The sequence below is a fragment of the Dama dama genome, chromosome 2, assembly GCF_033118175.1.
Source record: "Dama dama isolate Ldn47 chromosome 2, ASM3311817v1, whole genome shotgun sequence".
NCBI lineage: Eukaryota > Metazoa > Chordata > Mammalia > Artiodactyla > Cervidae > Dama > Dama dama.
The window spans coordinates 31,836,067-31,862,063 of NC_083682.1; the positions used below are offsets into that span (position 1 = coordinate 31,836,067).

A 25,997-nucleotide genomic window follows, 5' to 3' on the forward strand; every position below is an offset into this window, starting at 1 on the left:
AGCCTAAAAAATTTCTTCAAATGCCTTTTTAGAGATCTGTTATCACAGAAATACTGCTATCATAAAAATGTATTAGAGATTATTCTTCCCTCTTCTATTTTGTGGAAAATATCTGTAGAATAAGAAATAGTTTAATTTCTTCTTTGTGCATTTTGTAGAAATCACCAGTGACTATACATCACCAAATGGAATTTTCTGTTGGAAGTATTTCCACTACAAATTCAGTTTATTTAATAGATATAATACTATTTAGGTTATGTATTTCTTCTTGAGTGATTTTAGGTAGTTTGCATCTTTAAAGAATTGTTCCATTTCATCTGTCACCTTTATTAGCACAGAGTTGTTCATAGAAAATGTTGTGCTGTGCTTAGTCGCTCAGCTGTGTCCAACTCTTTGTGACCCCATGGACTGTAGCCCGCCAGACTCCTCTGTCCATAGGGATTCTCCAGGTAAGAATACTGGAGTGGGTTGCATGCTCTCCTCCAGGGGATCTTCCCAACCCAGGGATAGAACCCAGGTCTCCAGCATTTCAGGCAAATTCTTTACCAGCTAAGCCACCATGGAGGCCCAAATCCCAGCTGACTAGAGATTTATCAATTCTGTTGATCTCTTTAAAGAATACATTTTTGTTTCACTGATGCTTTCTGTTTCTCTGTTTCTATTTCATTGATTTCTGTTGTTTATTATGTATTTTCTTCTGTTCATTTTTTGCTTAATTTGCTCTTCTTTTTCTAATTTCTTAAAGAGAAGGCTTAGATTATTTATCGGAGACTCTTTTAAAATAAGCAGATAATCCAAGACTTTGTCCTCTAAGCATTGTTTAGTTGTAGGCCACCAATTTTAATATGCTGTATTTTTATCTTCTTTCAGTGCAAAGTATTTTCTAACTTTCCTTGACAATTATCTTTTACCTATGGGTTATTTAGAGGTTTTCTTTCTTTTTTTTTTTTTTAATATTTGGGAAGTTTCCAATTTTAAAAAAGAACCAAACAAATTCTAGAGTCAAAGAACTCAACAAATGCAGCAGAATTCACTGAAAACAGAGTAGATCAGATGGAAGAGAGAGTAAGTGAGCTAAGACAGGAATCAAAAAATACTTTGAGCAGAAGAGGAGAAAGAACTAAGGATTTTGAAAGTAAAAAAAAAAAAAACCCTACAAGAGCTATCAGACTCCATTATGAGAGCCAACATAAGAATAACAGATACACCAGAAAGAGAAGAAAAAGAAAGAAGGCAAAGCAAATAATAGCTGAGGAATTCTAATCCTGGGCAAAGACCAAGACTTACAAACCCATGAATTTAACTGAACGTCTTATTATCTCAACGCAAAAAGACATTCTCCAAGACTCATTATAAGGAAGCTATCAAAAGTCAATGATACAGAAAAAAATCTTAAGGACTGCTGTGAGGGAGCGGAGGGGGAGTAACCTAAAAACACCACCACCACCACTAGACAATCATCAAATTTCTCAGCAGAAACTCTACAGGCAAGGAGGGAGTAGAATGACACATAGAAAATATTGAAAGCTAAAAATGCCAGAGTAGTCTATCAAGCAAAATTATCCTTCAGATATGTAGAAGAAATAAAGGCTTTCCTAGATAAACAAAAGCTGAGGAAGTTCACCTCCATTAAACCTGCCCCACAAGAACTGTTGAAAAGAACTCTTCTATCCGAAAAGACAAAAGTACACAAAACTCTGAGTAAAGTGATAAACAGGATTAGGAAAATGTAACTCTATTTTAGAAAAGGTTTAAACATTTAATTACAGCATAAAAGTTAAAGGAAAAAAAACACTAATACAAACTAAAGCTACTGTATTTCAGTAATGAACTCACAGCATAAAAAGAGATAATTTCTGGCAGCAAAATTATAAAAGGGGAAGAACAAAAGGATAGGACCTGTATGAGTAAATGAAGATAAATTGCTATCAGTAGAAAAAGGACTTTAATTTATGAGATACTTTATACAAACTCATGGTGACCATGGGGTTTCCCCAGTGGCTCAGTAGTAAAAAATCCTCCTGCAATGCAGGAGAAGCAGGAGACGCAGGTTCAATCGCTGAGTGGGGAAGATCCCCTGGAGGAGGAAATAGCAACCCATTCCAATATTCTTGCCAGAAAAATCCCATAGACAGAGGAGACTGGAAGTTTACACTCCACAGGGTTGCAAAGAGTTGGACATGACTGAGCATGGTAACTTGTGGCAAAATTCAACATCTATCTATGACAAAAAGACTCTCAATAAAGTAGGTATTAAATGAACATATGCAAACATAAGAAAGACCATGTATAAGTCCACAGCTAACATCATATCCAAAGGTGAAAAGCTGAAAGCATTTCCTCTAATTCAAGATCAAAACAAGAATGCCCACTCTCACTGCTTTTATTCAACACGGTATTGGAAGTACCAGCCACAGCAATGAGAGAAGAAAAAGAATCTAAATTAGAAAGGAAAAACTAAAACTGTTTGCAAATGACAAGATACTATACAAACAAAATCCTAAAACCACCAAAAAACTACTAGAACTCATTAATAAATTTAAGTAATTTATTATAAATAAGTAATTTATAAAATTTATAAATAAATAATTTTTGTAAATAAATTTATAAATGAATCTGGTAAAGCTGCAGGATACAAATGAACTATCAGAAAGAGAATTAAGAAAACAATCCCATTTATCATTGCACCAAGAAGAATAAAATACCTAGGAATAACTAAGGAAGTAAAGAATTGACCTCAGAAAAATACAAGATGTTGATGAAATAACTGAAGACAATACAAACAGATGGAAAGAAACACAGTGTTCATGGATTGGAACATTAAAATATTGCTAAGATGACAATATTACATAAGCCATCTACAGATTCAATGCAATTCCTGTCAAAATATCAATGGCATTTTTCATATATCCAGAACAAATAATTTAAAAATCTGCATGGAAACACAAAAGAGACTGAAGAGCCAAAACAATCTTGAGAAAGAAGAAAAGAGCAGGAGGAATAAAGTTCCCTGACTTCAGACTACACTACAAAGCTACAGTAATCAAAACGATATGGTACTGGGACAGAAACAAATATATAGATCAATGGATCAGAATAGAGAGCCAAGAAATAATCCCACACATATATATCCAAAGAAAAGGAAAACACTCTTTTGAAAAGATACATGCACCCCAATGTTCATAATGGCATTATTTATAACAGCCAAGATATGGAAGCAACCTAAGTATCCATCAACAGATGAATGGATAAAGAAGATATGCTATATATATATGTGTATGTATTTATATGTATATATATACACACACACACACACACAATAGTATAACTCTTCTATGTAGCATATATATACAATGGTATACTCTTCAGCCACAAAAAAGAAGGAAATCTTGCCATTTGCAACAAAGAACTTGAAGGGTATTACACTAAGTGAGATAAGTCATATAGAGAAAGACAAATACTGTGTATTTTCATTTACACGTGGACTCTACAAAGTAAAACAAACAAATGAACATAACACAACAGAAACAGACTAACCCTACATGCAAACAAACTGAACTCATCAATCAAAAGGCACAGAGTGGCTGGATGAATTAAAAAAACAAGACCCAACAATATGCTGCCTCAAGACACTCATTTCAGTTATAAAGACACACACAGGATCCAAGTGAATGGGGTACAAGATGATAGATACTCCAAGCAAATGATAACCAAAAGAAAATGGGTGTAGCCATACTTAGGACAGACTGATCTCAAGCCAAAAATGATAACAAGAGATAAAAATAAATACATATGATGATATAGTGATAAAGCTGTCATTATATCAAGAAGATATAGCAATCATGTATGTTTACAACACCCAAGGACTTAGGGAAGAAACAGAGAAAAATACAACATTAGGGGACTTAGTATCCCACTAAGAACAATAAACATATCAGTCACATAGAAAACAACAAAACGACAGAACTGAACAACACTTTAGAACAAATTAAATTAACAAACATATATAGAACACTCCATTCTACATCAGTAGAATGCATACTGTTACTATTTTCAAGTATACACAGAATATTCTCCAGGACGGGTCATATCATGGGCCATAAAAAAAATCTTAGCAAATTTAAGAATGCTGAAATAATACCAACACTCTTCTCTGACCACAACAGTATGATATCAGAAATCAACAACAAAAAGAAAGCAGAGCCACAAATCTTTGGGAACTAAACAACACACTTCCAAATAAGCACTATATCAAAGAAATCAAAAGGTTAATTAACAACTATCTCAAAACAAATGAAAGTGAAAATAAACAACATACCATATTTTGTAAGATGCAGAAAAAGCATTTCCAGGAGGAAAGCTTATATCAACAAATACATACAGTAAGAGATGGGAAAGATCTCAAATAAATCACCTAGGTTTACACCTCAAGTAACTAGGAAAAGAGGAACAAATTAAGCCCAAAGTTAGCAAAAGGAAGGAAATAATAAAAAATCAGAGCAGAAATAAACATAATAGAAACCAGAAAAACAATCGAAAAAAATCAATGAAACTAAAAGCTGGTTCTTTGAAAAGATAAAAAAAAAAATTAACAGATGTTTTGCTAACTAGGAAAAGAAGAGAGATGACTCAAATAATTAAAATTAGAAATGAAAGAGGAGACATTACAACTAATACTACAGAAATACACAGAACTGTAAAAAACTACTATGAACAATTCTATGCCAACAAATTTACATATTTGTTGGCATATGTAATATGTAAATATGTAATATGTAATATTTACATATTACACTTCTAGAAACAGACAATATGTCAAGATTGAATCAGGAATATATAGAAAATCTGAACAAATCAATAATGAGTCAAGAGGTTGAACCAGTCATCAAAAATCTCTCAATGCATAAAACTCCAAGACCACATGACTTTAAAGGTAAATTCTACCAACTATTTAAAGAATAATTAAGACCTATCCTCCACAAACTCTCCAAAATATCAAGGAAGAGAGAACACTTTCAAACTCATTCTATGAAGTCAGCCTTATACCAAAACCACAGGAAAAGAAAACTATTGACCAACAGTCCTGATAAATATGATGGTTTACTCACTAAGTCATTTCCAACTCTTATGACTCTTCATGACTGTAGCCCACTAGGCTCCTCTATTCATGGGATTTTCCAGGCAAGAATATTGGAGTAGACTGCACTTCCTTCTCCAGAAGTTCTTCCCAACCTAGGAATTGAACCTGGGTCTCCTGCATTGGAGGTAGACTCCTGAACTGCAGGTAGATTCTTTACCAACTGAGCTTAAGAATGAAGTCAGTCCCGATAAATATAGGTATAAAAACTCTCCACAAGATAATAGCAAGCCAAATTCAAAGATTCATAAAAAGAATTATATACCTTGACCAAGAGGGATTTATCCCTAAGATGCAAAGACAAGTCAATGTATGCAAATCAATTAATATAATTCATCATATCAATAAAATGAAAAATAAAAATCACATGATCATCTCAAAAAACGATGAACAAAATACAAAATCCTTTCATGATTAAAAAAGCCCTTAACAGATTAGGTATAAAAGGAACATATATCAACATAACCAAGGCCATATCTGACAAACCCATGGATAACATTATACTCAATGGAGAAAAACTGACAGTATTCCTCTAAGAGCAAGAATAAGACAAGGAGGTTCACTCTCACCACTCCTATTCAATACAGTACTGAAAGTCCCAGCTACAGAATTAGGCACAACAAAGAAATAAAAGGCATCCAAATCAAAAAGGGAGAATTAAAATGGTTGTCATTTGTTGATTACATGATCTTGTATAAAGAAAATCCCAAAAAGCCAGTCAAAAAACTGTTAGGATTAATCAGTTTCAGTAGAGTGGCAGGATGCAAAAGAAACATAAAGAATTTGGTAGCATTCCTTTACACTACTGACGAAGCATCACAAAAAGAAATAAAGAAGACTATTCCATTCATAATAGTATTAAAAACAATAGAATACATAGGAACAAATTTAACGAAGGAAGTGAAAGATGTGTATGGTGAAAACTATGAGACTTTGATGAAAGAAGACAAAAACAAATGGAAAGACACTCTGGGTTCATGGATCATAAGAATTAATACTGTTAAAATGGCTATATTACCCAAAGCTTTGAATCTACAGATTCAAAGCAACCCTCATCAAAATACTGAAGGCATCCTTTACAGAGACAGAAGAAACAATCCTGCATTGTGCATGTAATCACAAAAGACCCTGAATAGCCAAAGAAATTCTGAGAAAAAAAGAACAAAGCTGGAGATACCATACTTCCTGATTTGAAATTATACTTTAAATCCATAGTAATACAAATAATATGGTACCAGCCCCATAATAGATACAAAGACCAATGGAACAGATTAAAATGTCCACTATTAAGCTCTGGAATTATATGTGCTGTGCTTAGTCGCCCAGATGTGTCCGACTCTGTCACCCCATGGACTTGCCCACCAGGCTCCTCTGTCCATGGGGATTCTCCAAGCAAGAATACTGAAGTGGGATGCCATGCCCTCCTCCAGGGGATCCTCCCAACCCAGGGATTAAACCCAGGTCTCCTGCACTGCAGGCGGATTCTTTACTGTCTGAGCCACCAGGGAAGCCCCTGAGATCATATGGTCAACTAATATTCAAGAGGAGAGCCAAGAACACTCAATGGGGAAAAGACAGTATCTTCAACAAATGGTACTGGGAAAACTGGAGAAACATATGCAGAACAATGAAATTGAACCCGTGTCTCACACCACTCACCAAAACTTACTCAAAATGGATCCAGACTTAAACATAAGATTGATACCATAAAACTCCCAGAGGAAAATGCAGAGAAGCAGCTCACCAATACTGGTTTTAGCAATGACTTTTCTGGACACGATGCCAAAAGCACAAACACCAAAAGCAAAAATCAACAAATGGGACTACATCAAACTCAAAACCTCCTTTATGGCAAAGAAATAATTAACAAAATGAAAGACAGCCAAGAAAATGGGAGAAAACTTCTGCAAACCATATACTGGATGAGGGGTTAATATCTAAAATATATAAAGGAAGTATATAATAACATAACAATAATAAATGTGACTAGAAAAATGGACAGAAGAACTAAATAGATATTTTCCAAAGAGGACATCAAAACAGCCACCAGGCACATGAGAAGATGTCAAAATTACTAATCATCAGGGACATGCAAATAAAAACCACAATGAGATTATCACCTCACACCTGCTAGAATGGCTATTATCAAGAAGACAAGAGACAACAGATGCCAGCAAGGATGTGGTGAAAATGAAAAACTTTCATACTCACTGGCAAAGTAGTCCAACTATTATGGAAAACAATGTGAATTTTCCTGAAAAAATTAGAAAAAGACCTATCAAATGATTCAGCAACCCACTTCTGGATATATATCCAAAGGAAATGAGAACAGGAGTTCAATGAGATATATGCACTCTCATGCTCACTGCAGCATTATTCACAATAGCCAAGATATGGAAACGACTTAAATGCTCATCAACGAATGAATGAATAAAAATGATGTAGTGTATATACACAACAGAATATTATTCAGCCATGAGAAAGGAAGATATCCTGCCATTTGTGACAAAATGGATGGACTGTAAGCACCCAGATTATGCAAGGTAAGTCAGACAGAGAATGATAAGTACTATATGATATTATTATACATAGAACCTAAAAGTGTCAAACCTGCAAAAAGAAAAAAAAAAAGTAAAACAGTGGTTACCAGGGGATGGGGACTGAGGATAAGATTGATAGTATTGAAGGGTACAAACTTATACTGAGCACTAAACAAGTCATAGAGATCTAATGCATAATATATTGAATATAGGTAATAATAGTGTACTTTAAAGTTTACTTGTCTGCATGCCTTTTATCTTTCCTTCCACAATACACTGTCTAGGACCTCCCGTATGTTCGGCAGAAGTGATAAGGAAGGGCATTCTTTTTTTTAAAAAAAATTATTTTATTGAAGTATAGCTGATTTACAATGTTACATTAATTTCGGCTGCATGGCAAAGTTTATATATATATACACATTCTTTTTTACATTCATTTTCACAGGATATTGATATGGCATGAGTCCCTGTGTTACACACTAGGACCTTGCTGTATATCCATTCTATATATAATAGTTTGCATCTGCTAATCCCAAACTCCCAATCCACCCTTCCCCATACCTGATCCCTCTCGGCAACCACTCTATGTCCATGTGTTTGTTTCTCTTTGGTAGATAAACTCATTTGTGTCATGTTTTATATTTCACATATAAGACATAGCATATGGCATCTGTCTTTTTCTTTCTGACTTACCTCACTTGGTATGATTATCTCTAGGTCCATTATTTCATTGTTTTTTATGGCTGAGGCGTATTCCACTATACATATGAATCACATCTTCTTTATCCATTCACCAAAGATGGACGTTTAGACTGTTTCCACATCTTGCTATTGTGAATAGTGCTCCTTTGAACATACAGATGCATATATCTTTTTGAATTACAGTTTTGCCTGAATATGTGCCTAGGAGTGGGATTGCTGCATCATATGGCAACTCTTTTTTTAGTTTCTTAAGCAACCTCAATAAAGTTTTCCATGGTGGATACACCAATTTACATTAGGGAAGGCACTCTTGCCTTGTTCCCAATGTTAGAAGAAAAACATTCATTTTTTCACCATTAAGAATGATGTTAGCTATAGACTTTAAAGGTTCTCCTTTGTTAGTTAAGGTAAGTTCTCTGCTATTCTTACTTTTAAGAGTTTCTAATCACAAACAAAATTTTTGCTGAATGTTGTCAAATGCTTCTGTGGCATCAATCTAAGGGATCGTGTAGTTTTCTTTAGACTGTTGATATAATAAATCACATTGACATTGACTAGTTGTTTTTTTTTTTTACTGTTCAATGAGTCTTGTACTCCCAAGATGCACCTAATCTTGATCATGATATATTCTTTTTTATATAGTCATGGATTTGAGATGCTAGTATTTTGTCAAAGTGTTTTCTATGTTCTTAAGTTATAATTATCATTGATAAAGAGGGACATAATATTATGATTATATTTTCTATTACTACTGAAACAACACAAATTTAGTGACTTAATACAAATGTATTATTTTATAATTTTACAGATTGGAAGACTTATCTAGGTTTCATTTGACTAAAATCGAGGTGTCAACGGGGCTGTTCTCCTCTCTAGAGTCCCTTGGAGAGGGAAAATCCATTTGCTGCTTATTCAGGTTGTTGGCAGAATTTAGCTCCTTGTGGTTATTAATGCTGAGGTCACCTATTTCCTTGTTGTCTATCGACTAAAGGCCATCCTCATCTTCTAGAGGCCACCAGCATTTCTTGGCTCATAGCCCGGTTTCTTCATTTTCAAAAGCAGCAACAGTGGGTTGAGTCTTTCTCATGCTTTAAGTATTTCCAGCCTTTTCTCCACTAATGCAGCTCTCTAACTGCAACTAGGAAAGGTTCTCTGTTTTTAAGGACTCATGATTAGATTGGGCCCACCAAGATAACCCAGGATAATCTCATCAACAAAGAATCCACAACCTCAATTACATCTGCAAAGATCTTTTTACTATGTATGACAATATACTTACTGCTTCCAGGAATCAGGGCATGGCTTTCTTCGGGAGGCCATTAGTCTGTCATGAAAAAGGCAGATTCGCCAAGGAGACATCCTAATCCTACATATGTCTGCTCTTAACAACAGAACTTCAAAATAAATGAAGGAGACCTGACAGGTCCAAATATACATATACATATATGTATATATATGAATCAACACGTATGATTGAAGACATCATTATTCCTCTCTCAGTAATGGATAAAATAGGCAGAAAATTCTCAAGAAGAGAGACAATCTAAACATTATTAGTCAACTTGATTTAATATATATAAAACAATTTCCTAAATTCATCTCATATGCTTTTGGAATATTAAGACAGGCCATATTCTGGACAATAAAATGAATTCTAGTAAATATGAAAGAACAGCAATCACACAAACTAAACACTCAGAGGAGAACAGGATTAAACTAGAAATCAATAACAAGAAAATAACTTCTTGGACATCTGCAAATGTTTAGAAATTTGAAAAAACATTTCTAAATTATCCATGGTCAAGGGAGAAGGATTAAGGGGAAATTTTTATATATTCAGAAGTAAACAAAAATTAAAATGCAACATATCAAAATCTGTACAGGATTACCTTGGTGCTACAGTGGATAGGAATCAGCCTGCCAATGCAGGGGGACACGAGTTCAATCCCCGGTCCAGGAAGACTCCACATGCTGTGGAGCAACTAAAGCCCATACGCCACAGCTACTGAAGCTCACACACCTACAACCTAGGTTTCACAACAAGAGATGTCACTCAATGAGAAGTCCTTACACCACAATGAAGAACAGCCCCCACTCACTGCAACTAGAGAAAGCCTGTGGGCAGCAGTGAAAAGCCTGTGGGCAGCAGTGGGAAACCCACCACAACCAAAAATAAATAAATAAATGACACAATCTGTGTGATGCCACTGAAGCAGTGCTTAGAGGTAAATACAATAAATGCTATGATAGAAAGAAAAAAAGACTTAAAATCAGTAACCTAAGTTTCTACTTCAGCAAACTAGAAACAAAAGATAAAAATGAAACTCAAAGCAAACAAAAGAGTCCATGTTATAGATAGCCAATGGGAATTTGCTGTATGGCTAAGGAAACTCAAACAGGGGCTGTTATCAACCTAGAGGGGTGGGATGGTGAGGGAGATGGGCGGGAGGTTCAAAAGGGAGGTATGGTACTGGCACAAAGACAGAAACATAGGTCAATGGAACAAAATAGAAAGCCCAGAGATAAATCCACGCACCTATGGACACCTTATCTTTGACAAAGGAGGCAAGAATATACAATGGAGAAAAGACAATCTCTTTAACGAGTGGAGCTGGGAAAACTGGTCAACCACTTGTAAAAGAATGAAACTAGACACTTTCTAACACCATACACAAAAATTAACTCAAAATGGATTAAAGATCTAAATGTAAGACCAGAAACTATAAAACTCCTAGAAGAGAACATAGGCAAAACACTCTCTGACATAAATCACAGCAGGATCCTCTATGACCCACCTACCAGAGTAATGGAAATAAAAGCAAAAATAAACAAATGGGACCTAATGAAACTTAAAAGCTTTTGCACAGCAAAGGAAACTGTAAGCAAGGTGAAAAGACAGCTTTCACAATGGGAGAAAATAATAGCAAATGAGGCAAATGACAAAGAATTAATCTCAAAAATATACAAGCAACTCCTGCAGCTCAATTCCAGAAAAATAAACGACCCAGTCAAAAAATGGGCCAAAGAACTAAACAGACATTTCTCCAAAGAAGATATACAGATGGCTAACAAACACATGAAAAGATGCTCAACATCACTCATTATCAGAGAAATGCAAATCAAAACCACAATGAGGTACCATTTCACGCCAGTCAGAATGGGTGCTATCCAAAAGTCTACAAGCAATAAATGCTGGAGAGGGTGCGGAGAAAAAGGAACCCTCTTACACTGTTGGTGGGAATGCAAATTAGTACAGCCACTATGGAGAACAGTGTGGAGATTCCTTAAAAAACTGGAAATAGAACTGCCATACGACCCAGCTTGAAAGAGACACATGTACCACAATATTCATCGCAGCACTGTTTACGATAGCCAGGACATGGAAGCAACCTAGATGTCCATCAGCAGACGAATGGATAAGAAAGCCGTGGTACATATACACAATGGGATATTACTCAGCTATTAAAAAGAATGCATTTGAATCAGTTCTAATGAGGTGGATGAAACTGGAGCCTATTACAAAGAGTGAAGTAAGTCAGAAAGAAAAACACCAATACAGTATATTAACACATATATATGGAATTTAGAAAGATGGTAATGATGACCCTATATGTGAGACAGCAAAGGAGACACAGATGTAAAGAACAGACTTTTGCACTCTGTGGGAGAAGGCGAGGGTGGGATGATTTGAGAGAATAGCACTGAAACACGTATATTATCATATGTGAAACAGATCACCAGTCCAGGTTCGATGCATGAGACAGGGTGCTCAGGGCTGGTGCATTGGGATGACCATGAAGGATGGGATGGGGAGGGAGGTGAGAAGGAGGGTCAGGATGGGGAACACATGTACACCCATAGCTGATTCACATGAATGTATGGCAAAAACCATCACAATATTGTAAAGTAATGAGCCTCCAATTAAAATAAATTTTAAAAAATTAAAAAAAAATTTTTTTGAATAAGCTTAAAAAAAGGGGGGAGGGGATATATGTATACCTATGACTGATTCACGTTGAGGTTTGACAGAAAACAACAAAATTCTGTAAAGCAATTATCCTTCAATAAAAAATAAATAAATTTTTTAAACAGCAAAAGAAGTAAAATATAAAGATTTGAGTAAAAATTTATGAAACTTGACAACAAAAAGCAGTAATCAATGAAATCTTCCAGTTCTTTTGACAATGTCAATGCAACTGATATATCTCTAGCCAGCTGAACAGAAAGAGGAAAGAATTATAAATTATGAAAAGCAGGGATAAAAGAGGAAATATAATCACTGGTCCCACAAGCATTAAAAGGATAACTAAAAATAAACAACTCTGTCCATAAATTCAACAACTTAATGCTACAGACTAAGTCCTTAAAAGACAAAAACTATCAACAATCACTGAAGAAGAGATAACCTGAAGGACACATATCTATCAATAAAACTGACTTTATAAGTAACAACCTTCCAAGACAATTTCAGGCTCAAGTGTGTTTATAGTTGAATTCTACCAACTACATAGGAAGAAATAACACCAATTCTACACAGCTTCCTCCAAGAAACAGAAGAGGACAGAACATTTTCAACTCATTTTATGAGGTCAGCATTATCATAACACCAAAACCAGACAATGACATTATCAGAAAAGAAAACTGTAGACCAACAATCTCTCATGAAAATCTTGGGAATTTTAAATTGCAAATATTATAGTTTGTTAGTTATAGGAACACTATTTGGTTCAAAAAATTTATTGGAGTATAGCAGATTTACAATGTTGTGTTAGTTTCAGGTGTAAAGTGAATCTGTTATACATACATTTATCAGTTATACATATACATATATCCACTCCTTCTTAAATCTTTTCCCATAAATGCCCTTCAGAGTATTGAGTAGAGTTCCCTGTGTTATACAGAAGGTCCTTATTAGTTATCTATTTTATATATAGTAGTGCATATTTGGGAGAAGGCAATGGCAACCCACTCCAGCACTCTTGCCTGGAAGATCCCATGAACGGAGGAGCCTGGTGGGCTGCAGTCCACGGGGTCGCGAAGAGTCGGACACGACAGAGCGACTTCACTTTCACTTTTCACTTTCATGCATGGAGAAGGAAATGGCAACCTGCTCCAGTGTTCTTGCCTGGAGAATCCCAGGGACGGGGGAGCCTGGTAGGCTGCCATCTGTGGGGTTGCGCAGAGTCAGGCACAACTGAAGTAATTTCACAGCAGCAGCAGCAGCAGTGCATATATGTTAATCCCAGTCTCCAATTTATCCCTCCTCCATTACTCCCTGGTAACTAAAAGCTTGTTCTCTACATTTGTAACTCTATTTTTGTTTTGTAGGTAAATTCGTTTGTACCCCCCCTTTTTTAAGATTTCGCATAAAAGCACTATCATATGATACTTACCTTTCTCTAACTTACTTTACTCAATATGATAATCTCTAAGTCCCTAAATGTCAATCAACAGAGGAATGAGTAAAGAAGATATGGTCCATATATACAATGCAATATTACTCAGCCATAAAAAAGAATGGAATAATGCCATTTGCAGCAACATGGCTAGAACTAGAGATTTTAATAGCTTTTTAGAAGTCCGTTTCTGTCTACAAGTCCCTATCAGTCTCTTTTCTGAACTTTTAATGAGTAGTTTTACTCCTGGTTTTAAGCTACATTTCCCTGCTTTTTTGTATGCCAACAAATTTTATTATTGGCTGTTGGACACTGTGACTGTTATACTGTTACAGGCCTGACATTGTTGTCTCTTTTAAAGTGCAGTAAAAAAGTTTTGGCAAGCATTTCGATTACTAGCAAATCAAATGGATATTGTTTAGAGCAGGTCTAAAGGCAATTTTAATAGCCTTTAATCTAGGGTTTATTTATCCCTATAGCTGAGGTGTGACCTTTCCAGAATTTTTACTAAAGGCCCCGTGTGTCCAACAAAGCCTATCTTCTAATATGGCTAGTTAGAACTTGAATATTTTCCAGATCTATGTGAGCTCTTAGAATGATTCCACTAAAAGGAATCGGGTGGAGAGGGAGGTGGGAGGGGGGATCGGGATTGGGAATACATGTAAATCCATGGCTGATTCATAGCAATGTATGACAAAACCCACTGGAAAAAAAAAAATAACAATAAAAAAAATAAATAAATAATAAACAAAAAAAAACAAAAAAAAACAAAAATAAAAGCTCCCTAGTAGTACTCTGCCCAGCCTTGGGGAGGTTTACCCTATTTGTGTGCCTTTTAGATATCAGCAACATACTCAAGCAGACCCCACACAGATTTCCGGAGGTCTTTCTCTGGAGAGTTCTCTCCTTTGGGTAGTCCTCCCTCAAAACTACCACCACCTCTATCTAAAAAAAAAAAAAAAAAATCCAATCTCTCCTCAGCTCCACAGGACCACCATGCTCTGCTTAGGTTCCTCCTGCTGTATGACAGCCAGAACACGCCTCCAGGCGCAATATGAGGGCAATCAGAATGCTCTATTATTCCTTCCTTTCACAGCTCTGCACTGACTGTTGTCCAGCATCTAAGAAGGGATATTTCATATATTTTTTCTGGTTTTCTAGCTATTTATGGCAAGATGACACAGCTAACACCTGTACACTGTCATGGCCAGAAGTAGATACATCCATGCTTCATATATGGTTCAACACTATTATAAAAACTGCCCACAAGATAAGATATGGCAGAAGCTGTAATATATAAAAAAGGGAACCTTTATCATCCCAGTCAATATTTTGCAGGTAAAATAAAAATATAAATACATTTCAGAGTTTGACAATTTTTTATGTTTTAAAGAATGGACTGGAAGAATCAGGAGAGATGCTAATGTTTTCAATGTCTATAACATGTTCTTACTCCTAAAGGAAACAGATCAAATCTTCTATATAGTTATGTATTATATTCTATTAGGTAGGCTTCCTTGGTGGCTCAGATGGTAAAGAATTTGCTTGCAGTGTGGGAGATCTGGGTTTGATCTCTGGGTTGGAAAGAACCCCTGGAGAAATAAATGGCAACCCCCTCCAGTATTCTTGCCTAGAGAATCACATGGACAGAGGAGCCTGGCGGGCCACAGTGCATGGGGTCACAAAGAGTTACACTAATAGATTAATATATTCTATTAGTATTTTATTTTCCTTTCTGACACTGTTGTTTGCTATAATAAATTAAACAGATTCAATTCAGTTATCAAGAGCTTTCTTCTTTCTTCCCATGATTGTCTGAAGGTTTTTTATATAAGATACAGATCAAAAACTGGAAAGTCTAGAATCAAAATCTTGTTTGAAAGGACTGTACAGACACTCTTATCTTTCGACACACAAAGAACAAACTCATGAAAATGCTTCCTAGTGTAAGTTGACACTGTCCTCTCAATCAGACACCAACCCATCTGTATCAGAGGACTGAGGCAGAATTTCAAAGATTAAGTTTTAGAGTAGAAGCGGTTAACTTCATGGAAGCACACTGATAACCCTAGACATAGCAGGACATTACCCATACCAAACTGAATGAACTGATGAGGTCAATCTAATCATGCTTATTCATTTTGGAATTTTATTGGTACTCTTTTTAATATTCTATTTTCTAATGGGCATATGAGAAAACCCATTCTCTTTTTTACTTTTCTCTAATTCTTACCTTGTGAAAAACATTCTTTGTATTTATTGATAGTATCTTGTTTTCACCATCCCTCAGAATTCAGGTACAAACACTTTTTATTGAGTCTTTATGTCTCATGACAATGCAGTCATTTCCATGAGCTTAAATAAAAATCTGTCCTTTCACTGGGATATAACTGGACAAATTGATTGCATAATCAAAGCCATACTTAATGGATGATATTTGAGAATACATTTCATTCAGTATGATATGGCAAGTCCCCAGTCCCCACTAAGGACACAGATAAAATTGGTATTTGGACCAATGCCTACCAGCCTTCCTAGGCAAACTGTTTCATGTCCATTGTTGTACACTGTCCCAGCATTACAAATAGTAAGAAAGCCACTGACTTGCAAGAAAAGGAGAGAGGAATTTGTCCACATTTGTAAGTGCAGAGGTGAAACCTGGCTTAAATGAATTTAGTTTGTAAATAATAGTGATAAAAGGACCTCTGGAATAATAGGGACTGCTAAAAATAAAATTCTAGACTCTCTACAAACTTTGTGATGGAACCTAATTTAAGTGGCCTGAGCAGTTGTCTAATATGAACTGACTCTAGATTTGCTAGAGTTAGATCTGACTCTAGAGCTAACAAGGAACCTTATGTGTGTTAAGTGACTGTTTTAACTACACCGATGTGAGTTAATGAAGGCACATGATGCAAAATCACAAGGAGACCAGTCTCTATAGAAGTTATTTATGATCCCAAGAGGAGACTTACATTATTCAAAACTTAGCAATAAGGCAAAAGATAATATCATGGTAACACACTGTTTAACAAGCACACCTAAGGGTCATCTGACTCTTAAGGAAATGTACCTTTCTTTGAATTACCGTGTTCTACTGATTAGGGTCAGACTAGGTAAAGTTAGATGGTGACTTGTAGACAACTAATAAAAGTGGAAATGATTTTTGTCCAATAGAGATGTACATGATTTTTTATAAAAAAGATAACTCCAAAAGTATGTCTTCATTGCCATACAGTATATTAACAAGGTAACATACTAGGTTTGTATCCAACTTAACAATGTGATTTCAGCATTTCTTTGTTGCTCTGACTATAGGCATATTGAGTTCTTACTTCTTTTAAGTGTCGTTCTGTTTATTTCATTAATGTGTTAAATAAGATTATAATCTGCTCACTATATGCATGAGAATTACATTTTTATACTTTTGAGATTTTTTGAGGTTGAAGCTTTTGAACTGTGGTGTTAGAGAAGACCTCTGAAAGTCCCTTGGACTGCAAGAAGATCAAATCAGCCAATCTTTTTTTTTTTTTTTTAAAGTTTTTAATGAAAAAAAGTAAAACAGGAAATGGCACTTAAAAATGACAAGATAGTAAGTAAATCATATCAGTCCTTTTAATTTGCTGTAATAATTCCTTTTCTTTGGAGTGTTCTGTATTATGCTCATTTTGTCCCAAAGAAAAATCACTAAAAATAGATTTTTCCAACATAAAAAATGCATTCAGGTTCTCCTTGGGAGCAATAAACAATGAGTGTACTTTTCAGTGACAACACAAACACGTAAAACTGATGAAGCAGAAATTGCACCTGATTCTTACATGTTCGTGCATATGATGATACAAACACAAGTGCTTTTATCTTGAAGACTCAAGAGAATATTTCCAGTTTTGACCTGTGAAAATTTCTGTACTTGCCAGAGAAATCGCATTAGCTTTATTGGGTTGGCCAAAAAGTTTGCTCATGTGTGTGTTTTTTTTTTTTTTTTGGTAACCCAATAAATGCCAGTGCAAGCAACTATGAAACGATTTCACCTCAGGTGTCACTATAAATGATTCTTCAATTCACAGAGCACAATAAATGCTGGCTCTTTCTTTAAAAAACATGTGAGGTGTGTGTGTGTGTACATATTGTGTAATTTTTAAAAATTTTTTGGAAAATTCTCACCATAAAGATTTGATTTTAGGATTAGAACTTAGTTCTGCCTGCACAGAGATTTCCCAAGTGCTGTGGCTCTGCCACTGATGCCAAGCATCTTGGTCCCACTGAGAGGCTAACATCGAAGACAGGAAGCGAAAGGCGAAAATGAAAAACAGGAAGATGAAAAAGTAGGAGAGAAATGGAAAGACATAAAAACAATTGCTACCATACTAATAAATGAGGATATAATGATTTGTACTCTTATGACATTAAACATAATTCTGAATTCAATCATGAAATCATGTTCATGTTGGTTTATCCAACACACGAGATTTATCCTTTTTGTATAAGTATTAAGCAGTACTATGTCTAATTCTAAGTTTGTATGTATGTTGTGCCATCTTCAGGGTGGGTTGGAATGATTACTCCATTATTAGATCACTATTTTGTGACTGTGAATAAGGTTTTGTATGGTTTGTTTGTTTTATAAACACCATAACTGCAATGAAATAAATACAAACCTCTACAAGTCCATATAAATATGCATGTCAACAACAAATTCAGGAGAAGTCACAACCATTTGGAGTGGAAGCACTGAATATGGAATAGACATTTCAAATAAAATAGTTAAGCTTGGAGCAATATATCCTAAATGCTAAATTGTTGTTTTGGAAGTTGAAAGAAAACTTAGATTTTCTAGCCAATTTTTCAAATATTGGAATTTCTAATGTAAGTCACAATTTTAGAGATTTATATTGGGAAAAGAAAAACTCAGCAAGAAAAATATGGTCGGAATTTCTAGTGATTTGCTCTTGAAAGTCTCAAGATCCATGCACACAAAAATATTACATTTTGCTATGAGAAAGTGTTCTTGCATTCTCCAATGGTACTCTGTAGTCATGCATTAAGCAGAATTTTAAAGGAAACCAGAAAAGACAGGACAAGATAGGAGGATAGAAGAAACCCAGTCTCAAGCTCATCCCACAGATGAGCAATGTGCTATATGGGGCAGTGTCACCTTTTGGCAGACTTCAGACCACAAGTTTCAGGATTCCGCTGTATTAAAATCTGTGGTTATCATATTTCAAAGGCGTTAATGTAGTAGTTTTATGGAAATTATCAAAAGCAGGGAAAATACTGCCACATGGGTAACATGCTAACTATAGAAAATAATTAGCACTTTTAGGCAGTGGAGATTGGAAGATCAGTTTTTCTAAATTCTCCACCAAACTCATCTAACATTTTTCAGAATACAGCAAAGGAATTCCAAAGCAGAAAACCACACCAAATTCTAAGGATTCATGGTCTCATAATGAATGCATCATTCTAGAATGTTCTAGAGTCTTATCACTGATCTTTGCTGGAAATCCTATTTTGTATCTTCAGACTAGAACTAATAATTGAGAGCTGCGAATAAACCTGGCTCTCATACAGGAAAACACATCACTGTATTTCAGGTCTTTACAAGCAGATGTTTTTGTGGGGCTTGCCAAGAGAGGAAAGAAACTACTTCAGGTCTATGAGCCACCAACAAATCTGAATGACATCGGTGGGGGTTAGGGCCACACTGAACAAGCAGGAAGAAAACTTGAATGAAAGTTAGGGAATCATCTCACATCCTGGCTCTTTCACCAAAACTCCATCTGTGGGTATACAGGATACATTTTCCCCATCCAAAAGACAATCCAGAAATTCTCCCACAGGCTTTAGAAATCAAATAATGAATGATGTCACCTTTAGTGGTAAAATGAGGAAACATAAAATACAACAGCAAAGATAGAGTTTCACATCATAATGGTAATTTCCCTTAACATAAATAACAAACCACAGGCCATCCAACTTGTCAAAAGGAAAGTATGGGTTATTACTCAACCATTTTAGATTTAAATTTGTTACTACTGTACACTGCTGCATACTACTGTTGATTGATCCTGATACAGTCTTTGGTAGTGCTGAGGTTTTTGTATTTTTTTTTCATGGTAAGACTTTCTCTGCTGTTATTAGAACCTATCACTCAGTCGTGTCTGACTCTTTGCGACCCCATGGACTGTAGCCTACCAGGATCCTCCATCCATGGGATTTTCCAGGCAAGCGGACTGGAGTGGATTGCCATTTCCTTCTCCAAAATCAGCCAATCTTAAAGGAAATCAACCCTTAAGGTTCATTGGAAGGTCTGATGCTGAAGCTGAAACTCCAATACTTTGGACACCTGATCCAAAGAGATGACTCACTGAAAAAGTCCCTGGTGCTGGGAAAGACTGAGGACAGGAAAAGGGGGTGACAGAGGATGAGATGGTTGGATGGCATCACTGACTCAATGGACATGAGTTTGAGCAACCTCCGGGAGATGGTGAAGGACAGGAAAGCCTGGTGTGCTGCAGTCCATGGGATCACAAAAAGTCGGACATGACTTAGCATCTGAATAACTTCAGAGATATATATTTTCACAAAGGGATATAAAAATGCTCCACAGAAATGTTGGCTTTACTAGTAAAATAAGAACTCAGCTGATCTTCCAGGGACAATTTGCAGAACTTCTGTATCTCTTTTTATTTCATTATTCAGTTCAGTTTAGTCGCTCAGTCATGTCCGACTCTTTGTGACCCCATGAACCGCAGCACACCAGGCCCCCTTGTCCATCACCAGCTCCTGGAGTTCACCAAAACCCATGTTCATCGAGTCGGGGATGCCATCCAACCTTTTCATCCTCTGTCGTCCCCTTCTCCTCCTGCCTTCAAACTTTCCCAGCATCCAGGTCTTTTCCAATGAGTCAGTTCTTCGCATCAGATGGCCAAAGTATTGGAGTTTCAGCTTCAGCATCAGTCCTTGCAATGAATATTCATGACTACCGGAAAAACCACACATGACTACTAGAAAAACCATTATAGATCAGGCTAATTTTCACAAGCAATCTCAAGAATAATAACTATACCAACAAATATAAGTTGTGCCCGACTCCTTGAGACTCCATGGACTGTAGCCTGCCAGGCTCCTCTGTCCATGGGATTTTCCAGGCAAGAATACTGGAGTGGGTTGCCATTTCCTTCTCTAGGGTATCTTCCAGACCCAGGGATTGAACTTGAGTCTCCTGTACTGCAGGCAGACTCTTTACCGCTGAATCACCAAGGAAGCCCTAAAATAGATCAGTTGATCTTCCAGGGACAATTCCCAGAACTTCTATATCTATTTTTATTTCACTATAGATCAAACTATTTAATTTTCACAAGTAATCTCAAGAATAATAACTTTACTGTCAGATAATAATCAACTCACCACCACCATCAATCCATAACTATACCCAACCAAAAAAGAGAACCCAGAAAAACCTTTGCAAATGAAAGAATTTCTTTGCTCTGAAAAATTATCCAATCTTACAAACCTTTTAAATAATGTGCCAACACCACTTTGACTACTTCTGACCACACAGCATGCAAGCAAAGAAAGCTCTACGAACAAACCTAAAAATAAAGCCCCCTAGATAATCATATTTGAAGTCAAGGTTTCAGAATACTCTTCAGTAACCAGACTAAAGGTATAACTAAACACTTGCAAACACACCACCTAGATAAAATAAAACTATTAATCCTAAAACATACAGATAACATTACTAAAATAACATATCCAATCCCACCACTTATGGTAAGTAAGACTTTTACAAACCATACATTACACAACAAATATTCTAACAGCCTTCTCATTTGGAATACATACTTGCCAAAACATTACCTATGGTTATCAGGGCTTCCATAGGCGGCACTAGTGGTAAAGAACCCATCTGCTGAAGCAGGAGATTTAAGAGATGTGGGTTTCTTCCCGAACCCTGGGTCGGGAAGATCCCCTGGAGGAGGAAATGGCAACCAACTCCAGTATTCTTGCCTGGGGGACTTTCATGGAGGTCCAGTTGTTGAATCTGCCTTCCAATGTATGGTATTCTTGACTGGAAAATCCCATTGGCAGAGGAGCCTGGAGGGCTACAGTCCAAAGGGTCACAAAGAGTCGGATACAAATGAAGTGACTTAGCACATGGTTAATTAAACCAATATATATTGTACATATTAATGGAGTCTCTCTAGTCTGTATATTTCTATTTATTCATGTATGATGAGACATATACAGAGCCTACATACACACAGGAACCTGTAATATCAGATGTATCCTTTTATTTCTCACATGGAAACAGCATTTATAGGCTACGTACTCATATGAGAATAAGTATTCTGAGGTGATACAATCATTACAAATCAATGTTCAGCTATCCCTTACAGTAACACTTGTTGAAAGAATTTTAAGTGGATAAGTATTTCTTGATGTAAGTCTTTACTTTTCACTTTTAACATGACAAAGGGTCAAATCAGTCTTCAGGATTAACATCAAATATAAATAAATTCCATTCCACCTAGTACATAATCAAAAGTCCCTGAAGATTTACTTCACAACTACCTGATAGGAGAGCCATTACCACAGCTGACCTCTAACTGTTGTAGCTCTGCTGCCATAGGTACCAGCAATATGAGTGCCTGCTGTCTGCCCTGCTCAGGTGTTTGTTGTCAAAATCAGACTGAAAATGAGTATATCTGACTGGTGAAACCTAGGTCACATGGATTCCCTGTAGACATGATAACCTGGAAAATGTAAGTTGCTTTTTCTTTAAGTATTTTCAGAAGGCAGGCTTGACTTTTATCAGATGTAAATCTGATTTTCTATTCAGGATAATTCTAAATTCTCTAACTTGTTATTTAAACACTGCCAGGAATCAAACTCGGGTGTCCCACATTGTGGGCAGATTCTTTACCATCTGAGCCACCAGGGAAGCCCTAAGTTCAAGAAATTCTTGGATAAAAAGGAAGTAAATGACAAGAATAAGTTTAAGGCTTGTTTGCAGAATTTCCAGCAGCAATTAGACTGACTACATTACTGGAATAATATTCCTGCGAATTCTAACTATAGTCATGCTACCAAACTGGGATGAAATTGTGTGCACACTTGCCTATCCTCATCTAAAGGCTTAATCTCCAGGAGCAGCACATGACCTCATACAGAAGAGGGAGTTCAAGGCAGGTTTCTTCAAGTGGAGAACGTGTCTTACCAGAGCTTGTGAAAACCATTTGCCTGCATTCAGAGTCGACAGGAAATCCCAATCAAATAAGGAAGGGTGTGTCAAGGAGGCATTTGGCAGGACCTCTTTGATATTGGTTGTTCTTCTCAGGTCAGAGTCATGCATGAGAAAAGGCACATGATCATAACTGCAGGCAGAGGGGGAGAAGAGCGAAAGAGGTGGATAGGCTGAATTCAGCCACTCTGGCAGACAGGGTTCTCAGAAAGCCTATCAAGCTCACAAGTCTTACTAGGTTCCTTACTCCCTCCCTTGTCTTAGCAGAGGATTAAGTACAGGAATTATACTTTGATATTGACATTTTTCTGCCCAAGGAAGCAATCTTCTGTAATGTCCAACAAGCCTGTTGCGCTGTGCTTAGTTGCTCAGTCCTGTCTGACTCTCTGTGAACCCATAGACTGGATCCCGCCAGGCTCCTCTGTCTAGGGGGATTCTCCAGGCAAGAATATTGCAGTGACTTGCCATGCCCTCCTCCAGGGGATTTTCCTGATCCAAGTATCAAACCTGGGTTTCCTGCATTGCAGGCTGACTACCGTCTGAGCTACCAGGAAAGCTCCAATAAGTCTAATAGCTATGGTGAAAGAGTAGCCTTCCTATCCAGGGAATTTATGGATCTAGAAAATAATAGGTAGAGTAGTCATCTAAGAGCAAGGTAAGTGAGAAGTGAATGCGGCAAGGTCCTAAAGTCCCTAGAACCATACTAAGCAGGCACCCACACAATCTTCCTATGTTTTTCTGACTCATTTCCCAACTGGCAACTGCCCTGAGTATTTCTGGTCCTAGATTCTCACATCAGGTGGCATCATTAGAAAAGTTTATTATCTGAAAACTTCTGTTACCAGCTATTTGCCTTGAAGAATCTGTTTTTGTGAAAATCTCTCTTTCTTTATGATTAAAATATACATGATGAGAACTCTGTAATGATCATTAAGGAGTAACAGGATTGAGACCAAGTCCCCTCCCCATAAACAACTAGAAAACTGGACAAAACAAGAGAATTAACTTTTGTAGGAAGTGGACAATGGGGAGCATAGTATAATTATTTCTGAGAAAAGGCCAACAAATGAAATAGGCTTTACCATTACCCAAGTTTCCTTCTTGCAGGTAAATACTGGAATGTGGCATGGGACAAGGTGGACATGCATGATAAGCCAATTCAAGTTGGGTCTGACTCTTTGAAACCCTATGAACTGTAGCCTAGCAGGCTCCTCTGTCCATGGGATTCTCCGGGCAAGAATACTAGAATGGGTTGCCATGCCCTCCTCCAGGGGATCTTCCTGACTCAGGAATCAAACCTGAGCTCATACATCTCCTACATTGGCAGGCGGGTTCTTTACCACTAGCACCACCAGGGAAGCCCATGGAGCAAGGAGGGGAGCATCTAATAAGTACCCAGCTACAGTACTGAAATGAGAAGAAGAGAAGATTAGGAGAGGTCAAGAAAGCTAGAATTTATTGGCTAGAGTCCCATTGGGAATGGAGGTATGCAAAAAGAAAGCATTCTGGAAAAATATGTACAAGGATCCCTTGAAGTATGGCTAAATGTCAATTTGTAAATGTACAGAGTAAAACTCTTATGGAGTTTGCCAAGAATAACTTCCAAGAAAAGGAAAATAACCAGAAAGTCCTAAGACAATTTACAGAGCTCACAAAGGGATGTAACTCATTCAAGTTCTATCAGTGGCATGACCTCAGTAATAACAAGGATACACCTTTGAGATGGGAATGATTTAGAACTAGAATTACTTTAGAATCTCCATAAAAGAACTTAAAAACAATCCTCCAAAGGATCAAACTAGTCTGCAAGTAACTTAATTGCCTGCTAGAATAAGCACAAAATTCTTTACTGGAATACAAAAAATATACCACCCAGAATGGTAAAGTCACAATGTCTGGCTTATAACCAAAATTTACCAGATGTATAACGAAGTATAAAAATGTAACATAACCTAGAGAAATTACTCAGTAAAGACAAACTTGGAAATGACAGAGGTGACAGAATTAGTAAACAAGAATATTAAATCAAGATAAAAAATATAGACGATATAGGTAATAGATGCAAAGGAACACATGAACATATGAAGACAGAACTCTAAGAGTCGAAAAAGAAATAAATGGAAATTATAGAGATTAAAAAATATAACTGAAATGAAAATTTCACTAAATGAATTTAACAGCATATTTGATATTACAGATGATGTTAAGATCAGTGAATTTGAAGGTGCAGCAGTAGAGTCTATCCAAATGAACTGTAAGATCATATCAAGCAGGATTATATATGTGCAGTTGCAGTCCTAAAAAGAGGGGAGGAACAGAAAAAAATCTGAGGAAGTAAAAGTAAAAATTTCAAAAATTTATAAAAGTTAGGCATCAACAAATCCAACAACACTGATGAATGCCAAGAAAAGTAAATGGAGGAGTACACACACACAGGCACATACCCCGCACCATGTGCATGTGTATGACTGGTGAAAAATTGATAAGGAAAAGAAAACTGTAAAAGGAGCCACAGGGAAAGAAAATACATATTTAGAGAGAAACAAAGATAAGTATATAGCAGACTTTTCAACAAAAATATGAGATACAGAAAACAATGAAACAACATATTTTAAATGGTGAAGGAAGAAAACAACTATCAACTTAAAATTTATCAAAAATGAAAGAAGAGATGATGCTGAGAAGATGACAGAATACAAAGCACCAGGAATGTCTCCCCACCTAGACAGCAACTGCATTCGAAGACTGTCTGATGTAATTCTCTTGGAGATTTGGAGTATATGAAAGGCTTTCAACTTCCATAGGAAACCTCAGGTGTAAACTGGGGTTAATTTCAGTCAATTTCAACTCTTAGCACAATAGCAGCTACCCATTACCCACCCCTATTCACATGGCAAACAACTGTGGACAGGTTCCTGGAGTAACTTGCACAGCAGCTGGTGAGTGCCAGGGTGGCAAAAAAACATCCTCTATTC

General features: G+C 36.4%; 1 protein-coding gene across 1 annotated transcript in view; it reads right to left on the bottom strand.

Annotated features, from left to right (window-relative positions):
- The window catches only part of LOC133068461 (glycerophosphodiester phosphodiesterase domain-containing protein 4-like), a gene marked incomplete at its 5' end in the record, with an annotated part of 127,568 nt that overhangs the window by 49,186 nt on the left and 52,385 nt on the right, over nt 1-25,997 (bottom strand). The window contains one exon of the mRNA XM_061159682.1: nt 23,005-23,155. Within this exon, the coding sequence (XP_061015665.1) occupies nt 23,005-23,155 (151 nt within the window). The remainder of the gene's footprint in view (nt 1-23,004; nt 23,156-25,997) is intronic.